Below are 21,289 nucleotides of genomic sequence, written 5' to 3'. Positions count from 1 at the left end.
CGCGCGGGATCCGAGGCCGAGCCGGCACTCAAAGCGCGCGCTGCGGAGAGGAGACAGGCCCAAGCAGTCGATTTCCGATTGCCAGCCACAGCTCCACTGGGAGCCGCGCGGCTGCGCCTGGAGGTGAGGGGTTGGGGGAAGGGCACTCTAAGGTCGGGTTCTGGGCTACGCTCGGCGCTCGCAGCAAGACGGGTCCCTGCTCGGAGAGGACTCTCGGGGAGAGGGCGGGACTTCCGCCAAAAGCGTAATTGGGTCTATTCCGTGACTGCCAAGGCGCGGAGGCACAAGAAAGGCTGGAACAGGAGAGGGAGGGATCTGCGACCGGTCGGCTGCGGGGAGGGAAATTCCGTGCAGGGCCTAGAGGTAGCCGGAGAGATCTGTGGGCGGGGCGAACAGCCTACGGAGCTAGGGTTGGGCCTGAAGGCCTAGGTTGGGGCTCGCCCGGGAGGGGTGGGGGTGGAAGCGTGAGTGTCGGAGAGAATGGGTTCCAGCTCCGGGGGAGCTAAGGCTGGGGCGAGATGTTGTCTTAAATAGTTTTTTTTTTTTTTTTTTTTTTTTTTTTCCCATTGACCCAGATTTTCTTTGCTCAGGCTCCCACATCAAGACTTAGGTATCTGCGGGAACTGCCCCGTGACTGTTCGAGAAGATGCCGTATCTTGGCTCCGAGGACGTGGTGAAAGAACTGAAGAAGGCTCTGTGTAACCCTCACATTCAGGCTGATAGGCTGCGCTACCGGAATGTCATCCAGCGTGTGATTAGGTATCACCCAACTGCCTTAGCGTACTAAATCCTCTGCACACCCTCCTGCCCCACTTTGCAGTCCCCTTCAGGGATCCCTACCTCCAATCACTCTGAAAGAGTAAAGAACTTTCATACATGGCTGTTGTACCACTTCCTCTTCATGCTTTTTCTCTGGAGTGCCATCTCATTTCCTTTTTGAGAAATCTTTCACCCAGCGGATTCCCTTCATTTTACGGATTTGAACAATTACACATTACTCTCGGTTCCTGATGTATCCATTTGTAGCTTCAGACCCACATATCCCACTGCCTGCTTGGCATTTCCACCTGGATAGTTTTAAAATATTCCCAAAATAGCACCAGCATTCTTCCCTCCTCCCCAAACCTGTTCCTCTACTTTCCTGTTAATGAGTGTCACCAGCCAGTCTACTAAGCATGTCAATCAATCTTAATGACACCTGATCTTCACTATGCATGCCAGGTGGTCTGAATAATTCTAAATACCCACCTCCTCCTTTTTTGATTCAGGCCTTTATTACCAAAGTCATCATAATTTACTATTAGGTCACCTCGCCACTCGTTTTATATTTATTTATTTATTTTTGGTACAGGAAATTGAACCTAGAGGCACTTCACTGAATTACATTCCCAGCCCTTTTTATTTTTATTTATGAGACAGGGTCTAAGTTGCTTAGGACCTTGCTAAATTGCTGAGACTGTCTTTGAACTTGCCGTCCACCTGTCTCAGCCTCCCAAGTTGCTGAACTGCTCTTTTTTAAAAATATTTTTTAGATGTTGATAGACTTTTATTTTATTCATTTGTTTATATGTGGTGCTTAGAATGGAACCCAGTGCTTCACCCATGCTAGGCGAGTGCTCTACCACTGAGCTACAACCCCAGACCCAATTAAAATTTTTTTTTTTTTTTTTTGTCGTGTTTGGGATTGAACCCAGGGCCTTGTGCATGCAAGGCATGCACTTTACCAACTGAGCAATATCCCCAGCCCCTGAGCTGTTCATTTTAGTTAGAATTTTTCTACTATACAAATCTGAACACATAATTCTTGTCTACACCTGTGATTCACAATCTTTAGTATGCACAAAAGTCCTATGAAGTGCTTTTATTTATTTATTTTTTTTTTTAAGGAAGTCCAGCAATTGATTCTGATTTCAGTAGTGTGATTTGGAACCCTGACATCTCACTCCATGCCAGTAGTTTGATTCCACAGTTTGAGAAACAATCATCTACAGAATAAAGTACAAACTTATTACTACCCAAGAAAACTCTACTAATGGACTAATGGAGTCTACCTATAAACTCTCAGAAGAATGTTCTGGTTTTGTTCATATCTATATGCCTCACAGCATGTATCATTAACTATCACATCTGTCTGGTGAATTTTCTGATCATTTGGCTGAAACATTACTTCTGTGGAGAAACATTTTCTGACTGCCTGGCAATGTCAGACCTCTGGATCATGAACAGTGTCTTATACATGACTTCTGTTTAAATACTTATGTATTGTACTGTAATTAGTGGCATTCCTGTCTGGTTCTTTAGTTGATTTTGAGTTCCTTGAGGTCTGAGACTTTACCTTTTTCAAGATTATGTCCCCAGAACATAAATCTGGACTATAAAAGCTGAGTTTCATTGGAATGTACTAGGGATTCAACAAATGTTGAACAATTAGAACAACAGTGTTTATTGCAGACCCATGTTGTGAAGTATTGTGTGATATAATAGACAAGGTAGACTTGGCTGCATCCCTCTGAAAGATCATAATCTAGTTGAATAACCAGAATATGGAAAAGTAAAAAACTTCCTCTGTTGTAGGTTGGGGATTTTGTAATTTACTTCTTCCTGCTATTATTATCTTTGTTTCAGGCACATGACTCAGGGATTGGACATGTCCAGTGTTTTCATGGAAATGGTGAAAGCGAGTGCCACTGTAGATATTGTTCAAAAGAAGTTGGTTTATTTATACATGTGCACATATGCACCTCTGAAACCAGATCTGGCTCTCCTGGCCATCAATACTCTGTGCAAAGACTGTTCAGACCCCAATCCAATGGTGCGAGGGCTGGCACTGCGAAGTATGTGTAGCCTCAGGTGAGCAACCTCTTCCCTGCCTGGTCTTCAGTGACCGATGAATTCAGAAGGCCATGGGGCAGGTGTTTTGTTGATTTGTTTTTGTGGTGTTGGGGATTAAAACCAGGGCCTCATACATACTAGGCAAGTGCTCTGCTACTGAGCTACAACACCAGCCCATGAGGCAGGTATTTAATGAGAACAATTTATTTGAACTCTTAAGTACTAGGGAAAATACTACTGTACCTTGAACTCAGATTTTCAGCCATTACTTTGACTTAATAAACTGTGTCATATGATTTTATTAAAGTAGTTTTGGTTTTTGATACCAAAGATTAAACCCAGGGGCATTTAACCATAGGCACATCTCTAACCCTTTTTATTTTTATCTTGATACAGGGTCTTAATAAGTGTCTTAGGGCCTCCCTGAGTTGTTAAGGCTGGTTTTGAACTTGCAATCCTCCTGCTTCAGCCTCCCTTGCTGCTGGGATTACAGGCGTGCACCACCACATCCAATTTAAAGATTTTTCATTCTCTCTCTTGGTAAAATAGTCCTCAGTTTGGACTAAAAAGTTTTAAATAACTATTACTACAGCAATTTTTGCTGCCCATGTAGCATTATTCTAAATGAAAAGTAAAATCATGGCATTTTAAATTTGGGAGGGGCTTTCTCTAGTAGTTTGTGATATGACAGATGAAGTGGGACCTATTTATGTGAAAATTAGTATTTCAGGATCTGGTTGATTCCAGGATATGTCCTTTAGGATGCCTGGTGTGCAGGAATATATCCAACAGCCAATTCTCAACGGTTTGAGGGATAAAGCTTCATATGTCCGGAGGGTGGCAGTCCTTGGCTGTGCCAAGATGCATAATCTTCATGGAGACTCTGAAGTGGGTAAGTTCACAATAATCCACCATGATCAATATTTATTCATGCTTCCATTATATGTATGACTTTGTAAAAGATTATATAACTTCAATAGAAAATAATGTAGCTCCACTTCTGTACATGACTCTGTAGGATTCAGGGCTAGGTATTTTCTGAAATTAGAGAATTCCTTTGGGGGCCCAAGTGCTTTAGCTACTTAGAACAATATGGAAATGGCAGTTTTTTGCCTTGCACATTTTTTTTCTTTTTTAACTCCTTTTTTCAGTCTTTTTTTCACTACTTTTTATCTTTTTCCCCCTCAGTCTGCTTACATTTTATTGGCTTTGTAATTTTTGTGGCAGAGAAGTTCAGCTTTATCTTCCTGGAGCTATCTCTGGCTCTCTTCCTCTAACTCTGAAGCTCTTCTTCTTTATCTGAGATCTTTGTTCTTTTTTTGTAGATGGTGCTCTGGTAAATGAATTATACAGCCTGTTGCGTGACCAGGATCCAATTGTGGTTGTGAACTGCCTGAGGTCTCTAGAGGAAATTCTGAAACAGGAAGGAGGTGTTGTCATCAATAAGCCCATCGCCCACCATCTTTTAAATAGGTTTGGATGCCTCTATGCTCTTTTTATTATGAAATCTGCATTCTGATGGAATTTTGTTGATGTACTGAATGAAGGAGAAGCCTTGCTGGACATGGTGGTGTAATCCCAGCAACTCAGGAGGCAGAGGCAGGAGGAACACAAGTTCAAATCCAGCCTCAGCAGTTTAGTGAGGCCCTAAGCAATTTAGCAAGACCCTATCTCAAAAAATAAAAAGAACTGGGGATATAACTTAGTGGTTAAGCACCTGTGGGTATCAATCCCTAGTACCAAAAAAAAAAAAAAAAAAAAAAAAGTCTTGAACAACTTTTATAGGGTAGAAAAGAGAGTTAACCATATTATTAACTTCCTCATATTTCTTTCATTTGCCTTAATTTCTCTGACTGATATGTAAAATGATAGAAATATCCTGTGGGAATACATTCTTCCCTCCTCTACAGTCATTATGTCCCCAAACTAAGCCCTTAATGGTATCTTAAAATTTAGGGAATCTGGCTATGTGTAGTGGCACATGCCTGGATTCCCAGCTATTCAGGAGGATCAGCAGGCCAACCTTTGCAACTTAGCAAGACCTTGTCTCAAAATAAAAATAAAAGGGACCAGGATGAGTTCAGTGATAAGGTGCTTATCTAGCATTCACAAGGCAGTGTATAAAATCCTCATTACTGCCTAAATAAATAAATAAGTAGACAATATGAATCTACTGTATACTGATTGTGTGTTTAGTTAGGAGAGTGTGAATTTGTACCAACTTATCTTGGAATTTTAAGTCTGTTTTGCATAAACTTTAAATAGCATGTGAAAAGAATGATTTGATTATGGTTTACCATATTTTTAAGAGTTCTCCTCTTGTTATGATGAACATGGCAGTAGCATGGAAATGGTCCTAATTTTGCTGTAAGAATAATGCTTTTGTTTTCTTTGTTGGATAGAATGTCAAAACTGGACCAATGGGGCCAGGCTGAAGTATTGAACTTTCTGCTCCGCTACCAACCCCGCAGTGAGGAGGAACTATTTGATATTCTCAATCTGTTGGACAGCTTTCTCAAGAGCAGCAGCCCAGGAGTAGTGATGGGAGCCACCAAACTCTTTCTAATTTTGGCAAAAAAGTTTCCCCATGTACAAACTGATGTGCTTGTTCGAGTCAAGGGACCTTTGCTAGCTGCCTGTTCTTCAGAGAGCCGGGAACTCTGTTTTGCTGCCCTCTGTCACGTGCGCCAGATCTTGCATAGTTTGCCAGGTCACTTTAGCAGCCACTACAAAAAGTTTTTTTGCTCCTACTCAGAGCCCCACTATATCAAGCTGCAGAAAGTAGAGGTGCTATGTGAACTGGTAAATGATGAGAATGTGCAACAGGTACTAGAGGAGCTTCGTGGGTACTGCACTGATGTGTCTGCTGACTTTGCACAGGCTGCTATCTTTGCCATAGGTAGGTGTCTGCTACTTTTCCTTCTTGGAGAAAGAGACTAGATCAGCCAGCTTGAAAGCTGTAGTTAGAGGAACCATAGAGGATAAAAGAGATTGAATCTTACTTCAGAGACAAAGTAACTCAAGCACTAAGGAATTGGGTCAATGATTACAAGCAAGGGGGAAAGGAGACTTTTAATTTTTTCCCAAGACTGGTGTTGTCATATATCTTCCAGGCTAAAAAAATACAGGTAACTCAAACTATAATACTTAATTTATGTTGCCTTTGTGTCTTCTATCCAAAATACTTTCCTATGCATCTTTTTTTTTTTTTTTTTTTTTTTTTTTTTTTTTTTTTTTTGCTACTGAGGATTGAACCCAGGGTGCTCTACCACTGAGCTATATGCCCAGCCCTTGTTTAATTTGAGAGAGGGTCTCACTAAGTTACTGAGGTTAGCCTCAAACTTGTGATTCCCCTTGCCTCAACCTCCCAAGTCACTGGGATTATAGGCATGTGCCACCAGGTCTGGCTTAACTTCGTTTTAAAGATGAAGAGATGTGAATAAAAGATAATTTCATTGTCCCTGAGCACGGTGGCTCACACCTGTAATCTCAGCAGTTTGGGAGGCTGAGGCAGGAAGATTGCAAGTTCAAAGCAAGCCTCAGTGATTTAGTGAGGCCTTGAGCAACTTAAAGAGACCCTGTCTCAAAATAAAAAATAATTGGTTAGGATTATGGCTCAGTGGTAGAGTGCTTGTCTAGCATGTGTGAGGCCCTAGGTTCGATTCTCAGCACCACATATAACTAAAATAAATAAAATTAAATTTAAAAAAATTTAAAAACAGGCTGGGGATGTGGCTCAGTGGTTAAGCACCCCTGGGTTCAGTCCCTGGCACACACACATATATAATTACATTGCCAAAAGATCATATATATATATATATATATGTATATATATATAAATAATTGCATTGCCAAAAGGTCATATAGAACTGAATTGGAATTGGAACCCAGCTGTCCTGACTCAAAGTCCTGTGACAGTTCACCAATCATTTATTGACCTTCTACAACATATAATGCTGAATACAGGCTAACACAGAATAATTTCTTAGAGACTTTATCATACTACTTTGGAGTTTAAAATGTTAGAGAGACTTAAGAAATCAAAGCAGCTGGGGAACTAAGTTTTAGAATGCTTCAAGTGGAGAAGGAAGAAAAAAACCTCATATTTGGAATAAAGTATGGTTATGAAGGGCAGAGAAGAGGGACAAAGAAGAGAGTAGAAATCCTCATAATTGAGAGATTGTCATCAAGTGTCCACAGTGGAAATATTTGTATATTGATGTGCTGCAACAAAAATGGTGCTCATATCTGGCTCATAAATACTTTGTCACTGTGTTTTCAACCTTGTGCTGTCAGAATCTCTTTGTCCATGTAGGTCAATGAAATAGATTAGATTCTTTTTTATCTAAGTTTCTTTTACAGAAAACTTAGTCTTACTTTACCAAGTCAGGAGTGATTGCTTTTTTGCTTCTGGTTGTCTGACTAATAGGTAATAATTTTAGAATGACTTTACATTTTAATCTAAGTTTTCTTCCTCTGTAGGTGGAATTGCCAGGACTTACACAGATCAATGTGTGCAGATTCTAACAGAGTTGCTGGGTCTTCAACAAGAACATATAACCACAGGTAATGGCTACCTTTCTAGAATTTTTTTAAGGGCCTGGCCTATTGTAATTTCCTCCCAAGTTTTTTTTTTGTTGTTGTTGAACGAATAATACAGAATTTTGAACTTTTCCTTGCATCATCTGTTGCTATCAGAGAGGCTTAGGATCTGTAGATATATAATAGGGTGGAGACTTTAGACTCTCATGAGTCAATTAGGGTATATTATTGATAAGGAAGATAGTAGGGCAACCTTGCTTGTCATTTCCCCATCATTACACCTTTTTTAGCTATGTGTTTGTGTACTCTAGACAGCTGTTTCCAAGACTATGACAAGGGTGAGACGAACAAGTTGTCTACAATGCAAAATTTACGTTGAGCACTCACTTTCAGTTTCATGCAAATGCCAACCGTGCATGTTTGTTAAATTTTGCACCTTTTGCACCTCTCTTGCTTCACACAGTCACAGTCCTGGTAGCTCTATTTATATTGTCTTTAGCATATCATTCACCAGCAACCATACCCCACATTTGCATACAGCTTTATTTTTTACATAGTGCTTTTCCATATATTAGTTAATTTATCTTTATGTCAATTTGATAAGAATAACATTCATTCAAGAAAGTATTGCTCGTTGCTCAAGTAATTAATGATCCCTCCAAAACCTTTTTTTACAGAAAACTAGTCCAAACATATGACTTCTTAAGATTCTTTGTGTGGAGGCTCTAATGCTGTGTTCTTGTGTCCTGGGCTATGTTGTAGTGGTGGTGCAGACGTTCCGAGACCTGGTTTGGTTGTGCCCTCAGTGTATTGAAGCAGTGTGTCAGGCTCTGCCTGGCTGTGAGGAGAATATTCAAGACAGTGAGGTAGAATGTAATTTTCTTTTACTTCTTGGCATAGAGGGAATGCTTAGGACCTGCTCTTGTAGTCTATTAATGTAGTCTAATTATTCTTTCTATCCTGTTTCTGATGTGGAAATCTTAGGATTGATTTCACCTCAGATTCTCTTTTGGAAAGTAAATTGCATATAAATTATAAAAACAGGATTTAATTGTGGCTTTTATTACAAATTCTGTATATGAGGGAGAGCTGTGGGGTACTAGGGATTAAACCCAGGAATGCTCTACTACTGAGTTACATTCCCAGTCCTTTTTTAAAGAATTTTTAAAATTTTGAGGTAGGGTCTCACTAAATTGCTGAGGCTGGCCTCAGACTTGCCATCCTCCTGCTTCAGCCCCCCAAGTAGCTGGGATTACAGGAGTGCACCACAGTGCCCAGCTTATACATTCTTCGATTTTGCTGCTCTCTTGAACAATTTCGAGTCAGATATTTAGACCATGGAGATTTCAGCTGGAATGAGAATCAGAATCATTTGTAGAATCTTTACAAAAATTTAGATGTCACCCAAGTTCTGCTGAATTAAATGTTCAGGGGTCCACCTATCTCTGGACCTGTGGACCTAGACAGATGACTTCAATGTGCACTTTAGGTTAATAACCACTTTCATGAAAAATTTAGAAAAATTATTTCAGTAGCTTCCAATGAAATATTAAATCCCAAATTGGGCCACAGGCCCCAAAGATGAAGAAACCTCATTTATTACTTAATTAGCATAGGTAATGAAAGCTTTGGGTTTCCTCCAGTGCATTAGAATTTCATTTTTCTTTGTTGTAGAGAGTTCAGTAGGAGAGACCAATACAATGCAAGTTGAAATAAATAAAGGATTACATTTTTCTGCGGGCATCAGAGAAAAAGCAAAGCCAGTGATTGTCTACTGTCTCCTGTTTCAGGGAATCAAGTGTTGAGCACCTGTTCTTATTCTTCCATTCCTAGGGGAAGCAAGCACTTATTTGGCTACTTGGGGTTCATGGGGAAAGAATCCCCAATGCTCCTTACATATTAGAGGACTTTGTAGAAAATGTTAAGTCAGAGACATTTCCGGCTGTTAAGATGGAGCTACTCACTGCACTCCTGCGCCTTTTCCTCTCTCGCCCTGCTGAATGCCAAGACATGCTGGGACGTCTGTTATATTACTGCATAGGTAGGTTTTTCAGAAGGAACTAGTACTTGCCATGGCCCATAGTAGAAATTCTCACAGCTTTCATTGTTTGGTGGCTTGTGTCTAGGACCTGAAAAGAAAATGTTAAAGCTTTTTAGGGTTTTCTCTCTTCATTTTTTTCTCCTACTATGGTTGGCACAAGGGTAGGAGGACAGTGTTTTGTTTTTAGTTAACTCAGTCTTTTGTTTGATTTCAGAGGAAGAAAAGGATATGGCTGTACGGGACCGAGGTCTCTTTTATTATCGCCTCCTCTTAGTTGGCATTGATGAAGTTAAGCGGATCCTGTGTAGTCCTAAATCTGACCCTTCTCTTGGACTTTTGGAGGATCCAGCAGAAAGACCTGTGAATAGTTGGGCTTCTGACTTCAACACTTTGGTGCCAGTGTATGGCAAAGCCCGCTGGGCAACTATCTCTAAATGTGTAGGGGCAGAGCATGGTGGTTCAGAGCTTTCTCATACAGCACCCTTTGCCATATCAGGTAAAGATGATCCTTACCTTACATTTTGTCATGAGAAATCTTTATCTTTTGTATTGATTGGTAGAAAGTAGAGTACCCTAGCTAAATACCAGACTATTTCCTGAAGTTGACACCTTTGTGAACAAGAAAAGAGCTCATCATTGTTTATTTAAAACATTTATCCAAAAACAGAGGCACATTGTATACTTTTAGGAATGTAGATTTAAAATGTAGCTCCTACAGATTGAGAAATCTCTTACGCAAGCTTTTTGACTCTTTTAGGACACCTGATTTCTGAAGAGAACAAGGAAAGGGTACAAGAAACCCCTGATTCTGAAGCTTTCATGCTAGTCCCCAATTGCCAGCTTACCGCTGAGTATTTTGAGAAAACTTGGCTTAGTCTCGAAGTCGCTCATCAGCAGGTTCTACCTTGGCAGGGAGAAGTCCATCCTGACACCCTCCAGATGGCTCTACAAGTAGTGAACATTCAGACCATCGCAATGAGCAGAGCTGGATCTCAACCATGGAAGGCCTACCTCAGTGCTCAGGATGATACTGGCTGTCTGTTCTTAACAGAACTGTTGTTGGAGGCTGAGAACTCAGAAATGCAAATCTCTGTGAAACAAACTGAAGCAAAAACTGAGAAACTGAACAGTTTTATGTCTGTATTAGAAACTGTAATTGGAACAATTGGAGACATAAAATCATAACAGATCCTTGCTGCTTGCTCTTAGTGCAATGAATAGCTATCAGAGTTCTTTTTTTTTTTTTTTTTTTTTTTTTAATTTTAGCTACTTATAAGTCCAGATTATATCAGAAACAGAGGCAAATGGGAAATATAGAAATCAGAATTCTTGTGGATTGTTGGTTTTTATTTTTTTTTTATTTTTTATTTTTTTTATTATTTTTGTTTTTTGTTGGTACCAGGGATGCTTAATCACGAAGCCACATCCCCAGCCCTTTTTATATTTTATTTTAAGAAAACATCTCACTAAATTGCTTAAGGCCTTGTTAAGTTGCCCAGACTCATCTCGGACTTGTGATCCTCCCTCTTCAGCCTCCTAAGTCACTGGGATTACAGGCTTGCACCACTTTGCCTGGCTGGTCTCATATTTCTAATCATGCTTTTTAGTCCAGGGTCCAAAGTCCTTTGTGTAGCCTCTAAAATGCCTCTTTGGTGTCATGTCTCGCCATTCCCACAACACCCTCTTCTGACAAATGCAAACCAGTTTCAGTTTCCTGAATGCTCTAATGTCTGCCTTAACACCTGCTTTTATATCCTGCCTAGAACATTTCCTCACTTTAATTAACACCTGCTGTGTCTTTCAGTATTTAGCTCAGTCACAGCTCTGTCAGGAAGTGTTCCATGACCCTCACAGCCTACCCTTTGTTCAGGCTGTCAAAGTGGCCAGTGCATACCTCTAGCACTGCTATCCTAACTTTTCTTGTCACTTGTCCTCACTTTTTATTTTATTCATACCAATCACATGTTACATGTTGAGACCACTAATACAAAGAACAGTTCTAATAAATAATGGTAAAATATAGATAAGATTTAACTATCCAGAAAGGGGAAAATGAAAATACTGGTTAAGGCCAATGTGTTGGGATAGGGAAATACACAAATGTTTAGGCTCACAGGACTGACATGATATAGTTGTGTCTCAGCTATGGCTCTATAGATGACTAAACAGTCATAATGAAAGAAAACAGTTATATAATTATCATCAAAGAGGAATAAATTTTCCATTTTTAATTTCTAAAGAAATTATAGTTTTAGAAACTATATGTGTATGTATATGTATATGTACTTATATGACCCTATAAGAAATTAGTAAAACTTTTCACATGACTTTTTTTTTTTTTTTTTTTTTTGGTACTGGGGTTGAACCCAGGAGCACTTACTTTACCACTGAGCTAAATCTATAGCCTTTTTTTTAAACTTTGAGACAGGATCTCACTAAGTTGCTGAGGCCAGCCTCAGACTTGGAATCCTCCTACCTCTGCCTCCTGAATTGCTATGATTATGGGGGTATACTACTGCTTCTAGATACATGTCTGTTTTCTTATAGGGTTCTTCAGTAAAATTAGAGAGCATAACTTAAACATGGAGCTTAATAAAGGCATTTCTTCAAGGATTTCGGATAACATTGTGCAAGTATACAACCTTCATCATCCAACTTAATTCCAAGACTTCTACACCTAGATTTATAAACTGCATGTGCTTCAGATAAGATTTCACTTGTCACTTCTCTCAACAAGGCTCTTCACAGGAGTAGATAATAGAACTGAATTTTCTAGTAAGAGCCTGAATTTTCTAAGTTGTTTAATAAAGGGTCTTCCTCTTGCCCCACTGGACAATTTCTATGAACAGTGGATGTTTTTCCCTCTATGTCCATGGTTCCTGCCATATAATATTACTCAGTAAATATTAATTGACTGTAAATAATTAAGATTCCAATAGTGTTTTGAGATTGGTATTTTATTATATCAACTGTAGGCCAGGACTTCTTAAAAGTGGCAGTTTTAACATCTGCTTTGGGGGGATAATTTGTTATGGAAGGATAATTTATTTCCTGTGCACTGTAAGATGATTATTAGTAGCAACTCTGGGCTTCTACCTGCTGTATGCCAATAGACATCCTGTTGTGACAACTAGAAGTATCCCCAGATATTTCCAAAGGACCTGGGGAGGCAACATTGCCCCCATTTGAAAATCACTAATCTAGACTATGAATCCCCAGGAAATGGACAGGGAGAAATGAGAACTTCTTCAGAATTACTTTTTCCATATTTTTATTTGTTCAGTTATTCCATGAATGTCTAGTTAAGGTACTATGAGAAATGAAGTGTGAAGTACTTCCAATTTAAAGTATGGCAAGAAAATAGGATACAAGTTTGGAACTTGAGTAAAATGATTGACGTTTAAAAATGAAAGACTACAGTCAGGTGTGGTAGCACATGCTTGTAAACTCTGGAGCCTGAGGCAGGAGGAGCACAAGTTCAAGGCCAGCCTCAGCAACTCAGCAAGGCCCTAAGCAACTCAGTGAGACCCTGTTTCAAAATAAAAAATAAAACGGGCTGGGGATGTGTCTCAGTGGTTAGGTACCCCTGGTACCCAAAATAAATAAATAAACACAAATTAGGGAAGAACTGATTCTTTTCTGTAGCTTTTTTTTTTTTTTTTTTTTCATTTTTTAGTTTATTTTTAAACTGGTACATATTTATACTATGCATATTTATGAAGTATCATGTGGTGTATAGTTTGGTTTTGATAATTTATAAACAATATGACCAAATTTAAGTGTCCTGGGGAGTTTATTCTTAAATGTTTCTTGCCCTTAGGAGCTCTGTCTAGCCTCTACATACATGTGGATTTTTGTGTTGTCATTTTTAGTACTAGGGATTAAACCCAGAGGTACCTTACTACTGAGCAGCATCCCCAGCTCCTTTGTATTTTTTGAGACAGGGTCTCCCTAAGTTGCTTAGGACCTTGCTAAATTGCTAAGACTGGTATTGAATTTGCAATCCTCCTGCCTCAGCCTCCTGTCACTGGGATTACAGACACACAATCACACCCAGCTCATATGTGTAGTTTGATGGTGTGATGTAAGTGGATGCTTATCTTTAAAAGTCCTTGAGGGTAGTTGTCACTGTGTTCTGAGAATAATAGTCTTCTAATGTTAGCCTTAGTTGATGTAACTTAGTAATATACTGAGTGCCCAGGAAGACGTGGTGGGGAACATGGTAGAGGCAGTCACTTCATGGTTACTAACCCTAATTTTTATTGTTGTGGACCAATGACTGTTACATGTCTCCATTCTCCCTCTTTTTGAATATGTGTCCTATTAGAATTATTATATCTCTTTCTCAGATATTGGGTGTTTAGGGGTGAGGAGAAACATGACTTGTTTTCTTCGCTATAGCTTTTCATGTTGAGAAGAGCTGCACCCCAGGATTCATCCACATATACATTGGGTGCAAATGACAAGATCCTGGACTTCTATCCAGGATGATACAATAAGACAAAGCTTTTCCGGGAGGGATATAAATTGTGGCCAGAGGGAAGCAAGAGAAACAAGTATTATTGACAAATTCTGACTTCATGATTTTTTCAGTAATAATTAGGAGCACAATATTAAGATTTTAAGGGTGAAGGGTTTTAAGGCTGAGGGGAAGGGATGGTTTGGGAGGGTGCTATACTGAAGGCCCAAAGAGAAGTAAACAGGATGAAAATGTATTCCATGTTGTCCATTGAAGCTTGTACTCTGTTTGTATAGCCTTATGATATTGCTTATATGAGATAATACAAAGGGGTCAAGGTTAGGTTCCAAGGATGGCATTTCCCATAAGCATATCAACAGTGAAATGAGAAGTGTGGTTTATTACGGAAGAAGCTTAAACTTGAGGAAAAATAAGCCAATTAGAATAAAATTGCTTTTTTTTTTTTTGGTAGTAGACTTTGTAATCTAATTTATGAATACACTTGTTATAAGAAATATTACAAACAGATCCCAAATAGGTAAGGCTTTTCTTAGAAACACATTGACTCAGAATATTTGCAGGTTTCATTCCACCTCCTTAGCCACATGTCAAAGCTAACTCAGAAACACAAAACTGAGGGCTCTTCTGATGTTAGAGGTCTTAAAACTACTTAGTATCAACTGAAGTTTCAGTACTTTTGTCTTACAGAGAGGACGAGTGAGAGATGGTAACAAATGAAAACGGCCCTCTCACTACAAAGGAACTTAATTTCTGTTCCTAGTACAAAAGCAATTATGATTTTTTTAAAGATTTTTTTTTAAGAGCATTGTTAGGGCCAGGTATTGTGGCACACTCAGTATCCCTGCAACTCAGGAGACTGAGGCAGGAGGATCCAAGTTTGAGGCCAGCCTTGGCAACTTAGTGAGACCTGTCTCAAAATTTTAAAAATAAAAAGGGCTGTCATTGTAGCTCAAAGGTAGAGCATCCCCTGGGTTCAATCCCCAGTACCTCAAATAAATAAGTAAATAAAAAAATTGAGAGGAAGGTACAGAGATTTCTCATACACTGTCGCTCCCATATGTACAGTCTTCCTCACTGTCAACATCCCCAACCATATAACTGTTAAAACTGATGAATTTGCCTAATCAATTACCTGTCACTTGAAGTTCAGTCATCATCTAAATTCCTCTTTGTCTTTTTTTTTTTTTTTTTTGGCAAGAGAGGGGAGTTGGGGATACAAGGGATTGAACCCAGCAGGGCTGAGCCACATCCCCAGTCCTTTTTTATTTTTTATTTTGAGGCAGGGTCTCGCTGAGTTGCTTAAACCATCAATAAATTGCTGATGCTGGCTTTGAACTTGCAATCCACCTCCCAAGTTGCTGGGATTACAGGGGTGCACCACCATGCCCAGCCCTCCTTGTTTTTTCATCACTTGATGGCTCATTTCTTTTTAGTGCTTAATAATATCTTATTGTCTGGATGTACCACCATTTACTTATCCATTCATTTACTGAAGGACATCTTAATTGCCTCCAAGTTGGGGCAATTTTGAATAAAGTTTTCATAAATATTCATGTGCAGGTTCTTTTGTGTTGATATAAGTTTTCATTCCTTTAGGTAAATACCAAGGAGTGAGATGGCTGATTGTATGATAAAGTGAGTATGTTTAATTTTGTAAGAGTCTCTTCCATAGTGGCTATATGATTTTGCATTCCCACCAGCAATGAATGAGAGTTCCTGTTACTACATGTCCTTACCAGCATTTGGTGTTGTCAGTGTTCTGGACTTTGGCTATTTTAATAAGTGTGTAGTAGTCATTTGTATTTTTAGATTGGAACAGATAACATATCAAGAATGGCTCTGATTATTCTTAGTAACTGATTTGCTATTTATGCTCGAATCTCATTAGTTGGAGCTGTTAATAATTTTATCAGGTCAGACAGGTTTAAGTGATAGATTTGCTAATAGGTTTGAGTGCTGCTTCTAAAATGCAGACCCAAAATATGGGTTTAGTTACATTAAGAATGCAGCCACAGGTAAGTGTCTACTCCTGAGATCTCTTAAAACAATAATGGAATTCAATCTTTTGAGAAATACCCTTGTTAGTGAATTTCTTTTCCCTTTTCCCTTGGTTGGTAGGCTTAGGGCTAAAAGGAAGAGCCTTCACATTTGATGTATAGTAGATAGTCCACATAACATTACCTTATTTAATTCTCACAATTTCCCTATGAAGTACTTTATATTATCATTATTTATGATTCATCAAATGACCAAATTGGGTTTTATTCATCTCCTAGTCTTTATGTGTGCCTTCCCTTCCACCTCAAATAGTCTTAATTCCTCCTTTTTCACCTGACAGATCTTCAGAACTCATCTCTGTTGTTACTATTCTAAGGAAGCCTTCCCAATCTGCTAGGTTTGCTTCCCTATTATAATCTCATAGAATGTGTTATGTGTAATTTTCTGTGTTATTTGTGTCAAGTATCATTTCTTACACATAGGTGCTCAGTAAATAATCACTATATGATTATGGCCAATAAGTACTATAATCAGAAGTTGAATGTTGATCTCTTACAACTTCTAAAACTTCCTTTACATTACAACATACACAAAACCCAACAGGAAGTGTTTCTTAATGAAATTACCTAAGAGGCTCTTCCTCAACCTGATTTCAGATCTAAACCGGCTATCTAACAATGAAAGTTATTCATTACTCTGCGTACTGGCTAGGGTGTGATTCTGAGCTAAGGAACTGAAAGTCTTCAACAAGTCTCCCCAGTTCCGTGTGGGTAAGTTCTTGAGAGAAGTGCCACCTTTCTGAGCAGCTATTTTTAAAGAAAACTGGTAGAAAAAGTTTCCAGAACTACCCGTCCAGTTAGGAAACTTTATAAGCTGGAGACACATCTGCTGGTTTACCAGTGTTTCTAACTTCCTGCGGAGCTGAAAACTGCTTGTTTGGTGGAACAGCAAAACTCAACAGCAAACATCTAAAATGAAGAATCCTCAAACTTTTGAGGAGCAAACAGAATGCATCATGAACACTCTACTCACAAACTTTCTGAGCCCAACATTGCAGGTTGCTAACCGGGACCTGGGCTCTATAGATGAGCCAGACTCAGGTAAGGCACCTGGTTTGAGGTGGTGATTACAATTGAGAGGAGCTGAGTATGCTTGCTTGCTTTATGTCATCTTAAGTTTCAAAAGGCAAACTCTAAACTTCTAGCAACACCTGAAGGGAAAAAGATTCTCAATGCAGGAAATTTTTCTGATTACTGGTGTTGATAGTACATTGAAGTTCTTGGGAGAAAACAACCCAGAAATAGTTTTAAAAATTAAGGAATTTTTCTTTTTTGCCCAGATTCCTAATACTTGCTATCCCTCAAGCATTGTGACCAATGTGTTTCCTCTGTCTTAGGAGAGGTTTCCTCTTTTGATGTGGCTGTCATTGCTGGTCGCCTTCGGATGTTGGGTGACCAATTCAATGGAGAATTGGAAGCTTCTGCTAAAAATGTCATTGCAGAAACCATTCAGGGACAGGTCAGATTTTTACTTCTTGCCATTGTTTTCTGCTTTTTTCTATTTCAAACCTCCCTTTCTTACTATTCCTATACATGTGACTAGGAATGTTCTGTGAAAAATTTGAGGGCTTATATTTATCCAAGGGGATACAGCAGGAAATGCCAATTGCCCATTCTTTTAAAATTTTATTTATTTTTTTGTACTGGGGATTAAACACAGGGGTACTTTACCATTCAGTGATATCTCCAGCCCTTTTTATTTTTTATTTTGAAATAGGGAAGGTCTTGCTAAGTTCCTTAGGGGCTCACTAAGTTGCTGAGGCTGGCCTTGAATTTGTGATCCTCCTGCCTCAGCCTCCTGAGTTGCTGGGCTTATAGGTATGTGCTACCACACTTGGTGCATCCTATCAATTGACACATGATTTCATTTTGCCCCATTGTTAACTATAATCACTGTCTATAAGCTTTTCCACTGTGAAGTTTACTCTTTTCCCCTGTGTAATTAATAAGTTTCATGTAAATATCCTATATATCCTCAAAATTTCAATCTGTTTACTTTTATATCAGCACAGATCTATGAATTTCTACGTTATTCAAGGATTATCATGTTATTATCATTATTTAGATGCTCAAATTGTCTCATTTCTCTGGTGAGAGTCCTGTTGATCAGGACGATGACGTTTTGATGTGTAACTTGCTTTGAGTACTTCCTTAATTTCTAATAGAAAATCTTTACTTTCCATGTCCAGCCTGGAGTCGTCCATTTTTACGGGGAGTTCTGGTTTCTTTTAATGAAGAAACAATGTTTAGAAACTTGGATATGAGTCCCCTTTCATGCGATTTCCTTCTCAACTTTAGACTCTTGACCTTCACCTGACCACTGTTGATCTCCCATTCCCTGAAAGGCTATGTTTGGCACCACCTAATGGCTTTTGGATGAAATTGTTTGGAAAGGGGAAAGGAAAGATGAAAAGAGCTTTGTTTCTTTTTTCTTTTACTTTAGAATTCCCTGGACTTTTCTTAGTCATGCAAACAGTACCTTTACAATTTGACCCACTGTACTTTCATGTACTTAATATTTTTCTTTCAAAAGTCATTTTTCTTTCATTTTATTCACCCTAAGCAATCTGAAAATATGGGTCCAATAGACTACTTACATGTTTTTCTAATATTCATTAAAATAATAAAATATCAAAATGAGAAGAGTTTATCCATCTGTCCCCTAATATTACTTCAGCTATCATCAATGGCACATTTGCTGTTTTTTGGGACGCACTTTCTTTAATGAATTCCTGTATTGGCAGTGACCTGTATTTTTTTTGAGTGCTATTCCGTATATATACTCCAAGTGCTTATATATATATATATATATATATATATATATATATATAAAATCTACTGATATATCCTATCTCTCTCCTTAGGCAGGAGCTATACTCCAACATACAGTGCAATCTCTCAGCAAGGCCTGGTGTGCTCAGGATTCCAGTTTAGTTTATGAGCGAGCCTTTCTGGCAGTGTCAGTGAAACTTCTTGAATATGTGGTCCGTGTGGCTCCTGAAATGGCAAGACAGATGGCTGTCCCCATGACGGGTATGATCAATGGGAACCGAGCCATTCGGGAGTTCATCCAAGGCCAGGGAGGGTGGGTAAGTATGTTGGGGCCCCTGCACTATTTGGGTATTAATACCTGGGAATGTAATTATGACCCCTTTTGTAATTTGGAAACCAAGCAGGAAAACAGGCCTCCCTATTTTGCAGAATTTTGTTGCCATGGGAAAGGGGAGTAGATAGAAGCTCAGCCCATGGGATTTGGACTCCAGTCATATTGCCTGAAATGTTGTCTGTAGACTCTATAAAGCTCATCTCCACTTCCTTCAAATAATCATGTATATGAAGTATACTGGTGATGGAGTTCTAATCTCTGTCTGGCTTCAGTCTGCTCTCTGGTGAATTTCTGGGTTTTTTTTTTTTTTTTCCCTAACATCTTTAAGTGTGCGTTGAGGATATTCAGAACTTTAATATTATCCAACAAAAAAGCAATTTATCTCATCTGCTCTAGGTAATTAAGAGACATTATAAGCCCATGTCTTAGTAATTGTTAGAACCTCTGCTGTCCTAGAGTGTTCCTCTCTATTTCCAGGATGTGGGATGGGGACCAGTGGGGCAGAGGGTAACTGTAATCTCAGGGACTTGGGAAGCTGAGGGAGGAGAATTGCAAGTTTGAGGTCAGCATGAGCAACTTAATGAGACACTGTCTCAAAATAAAAAATAAAAATTGCTGAGGGTATAACTCTGTGGTAGAGCATCCCTCAGTTCAATCCCTACCACCAAATATATTTTTAAAAATTAAAAAAAAAATTTTTTCCCTGGAGTAGCTACAGATCATTCCCTGGTTTCTTAGGAAGTTTTTTTTCTTTTGCATGCATGGGGTGGGGGTGGCGGTAGGGAAGGCTACTTGGGACTGAACCCAGGGGTGCTTCATCACTGATCTACATCCCCAGCCCTTTTGATTTTTTTATTTTGAAACAGGGTCTTGCTAGTTGCTTAGGCCCTCACTAAGTTGCTGAGCTGGCCTCAAGTTGGGATCCTCTTACCTCAACCTCCTGAGGTGCTGGGATTTATAGGTAATGTGCCACAGCTCCTGGCATTTAGGAAGTTTTTAAAGACCATCCTTTGACTGTAGGATTTTCACTGTTCTTCCTAGGAAAATCTGGAGAGCTGAAGAAGTGGAGTTATTCCTCAGGCCAAGCATCACTTCCTCTTTGACTGAACAAGGAACTGACTTCTGGCAATTAAAATAGACAAAAAAATCAAAACCACTCACTTCATCTGGCAGAACTGAACTTAGCTGAAAAAGTAATTTTTTATTGATTGTTAAAGTTAGGAGAAACTCCCAGAAGCCTACAGAGATTTTTATACTTTCTTACTTCACATGAATTTTAAGGAGACTTTGTTGAAACAGAGACCTCCAGACACAAAGTAATGACTTGCTATTAGAAAAATTCTAGGCAACAGGGTGGGCCTTTGCTGGAAATGTTTTGGAGGAAACAGAAAACACTGGAAACTATTCTTTCAGATTTAGCCCTTTTGGTAAGGATCTATCTACTAATTTTGCAGTATAAAGGATTTCAGGGAGACTTTTCATTGAAAAATATTATGTTATTTCAAGTTGAGAATTTTCTCTCAAATTTATCTCTAAATTTCATGTTAATTTCACCTGAGCAGAATTTATTTTATGTATTTTAGAAGTTAGCAACCAAAAATAGCAGTTTGTTCATCTAGCCTTCTACTAGAAAGATCAAAGAAAGATTAAAGTTATTGCATTTTTATTGCCACAGGATGTAGGAAGGGCCATCGCATGTCAAGAATGGTAGGGCCACCCCAGCTTAGGTGAAGCTAGTTGCTTACCACAGAGTGTTTTGTTTGCTTTCCATACTGGAGATTGAACCCAGGGATGCTTTACCACTGAGACACATCCCCAGCCCTTTTTATTTTTTGAGACAGGGTCTCATTAAGTTGCTTAGGGCCTCACTAAATTGCTGAGGCTGGCCTTAAACTTGAGATCCTCCTGTCTCAGCCTCCTGAGTTGCAAGGATTACATGCATGAACCACTGGGCCCCAACAGAGTTTTTTAAAGTATGGTTCACCTAGCACTTGAGAGTTTTTTATTAAATTTGTTAAAACTTGAGAGTTTTAATAAATTAAATTTATTCCAGGCCTCACCCCTAGAAATTTGATTTCGTAGCAGTGAACTGGGGCCTGGGAACCTATCTTTTCAACTCCACAGGTAATTCTAATGCACATAGAGTTTGAGAACCATCACTTTGGAGAAATTGTTGAGAAATTACAAACCATAGCCAAATCTATCCTGCTATCTTTTTTCTTTTTTTGTTA

The 21,289-nt window shown here is 39.0% G+C and overlaps 2 protein-coding genes across 5 annotated transcripts; both read left to right on the top strand.

The window, feature by feature from the left end:
* AP4B1 (adaptor related protein complex 4 subunit beta 1) lies at positions 1–16,684 on the top strand. 4 transcript variants are annotated; one of them, XM_079135421.1, is made up of 11 exons: positions 1–123; positions 591–759; positions 2,626–2,850; positions 3,594–3,724; positions 4,158–4,305; positions 5,235–5,731; positions 7,315–7,398; positions 8,137–8,240; positions 9,208–9,415; positions 9,630–9,911; positions 10,173–10,749. In XM_079135421.1, the coding sequence occupies exons 2-11, from the start codon at positions 647–649 to the stop codon at positions 10,598–10,600; spliced, it is 2,220 nt and encodes a 739-aa protein (XP_078991547.1). In that variant the 5' UTR covers positions 1–123; positions 591–646; the 3' UTR covers positions 10,601–10,749. The 4 variants fall into 4 exon arrangements, with proteins under 4 accessions (XP_078991547.1, XP_078991546.1, XP_078991549.1 ...); XM_079135420.1 differs by lacking the exon at positions 1–123 and adding an exon at positions 149–363; XM_079135423.1 differs by lacking the exons at positions 1–123; positions 10,173–10,749 and adding exons at positions 15,492–15,530; positions 16,550–16,684 and having other exon boundaries at positions 471–759.
* A 182-nt stretch (positions 16,685–16,866) lies between these two features.
* On the top strand, positions 16,867–21,054 carry BCL2L15 (BCL2 like 15; the record flags this gene model as incomplete). The annotated part of the gene is made up of 4 exons (XM_079136041.1): positions 16,867–16,993; positions 17,290–17,411; positions 18,817–19,041; positions 20,100–21,054. 4 exons carry the CDS (start codon positions 16,867–16,869, stop codon positions 20,115–20,117), a joined length of 492 nt encoding a protein of 163 aa, XP_078992167.1. The 3' UTR covers positions 20,118–21,054.
* Between the last annotated feature and the right edge of the window lie 235 nt (positions 21,055–21,289).

This window comes from Sciurus vulgaris (assembly GCF_902686455.1).
Source record: "Sciurus vulgaris genome assembly, chromosome: 1".
NCBI lineage: Eukaryota > Metazoa > Chordata > Mammalia > Rodentia > Sciuridae > Sciurus > Sciurus vulgaris.
Note: the sequence above shows the minus strand (reverse complement) of the source record. Positions and strands in the feature narration are given on the sequence as shown.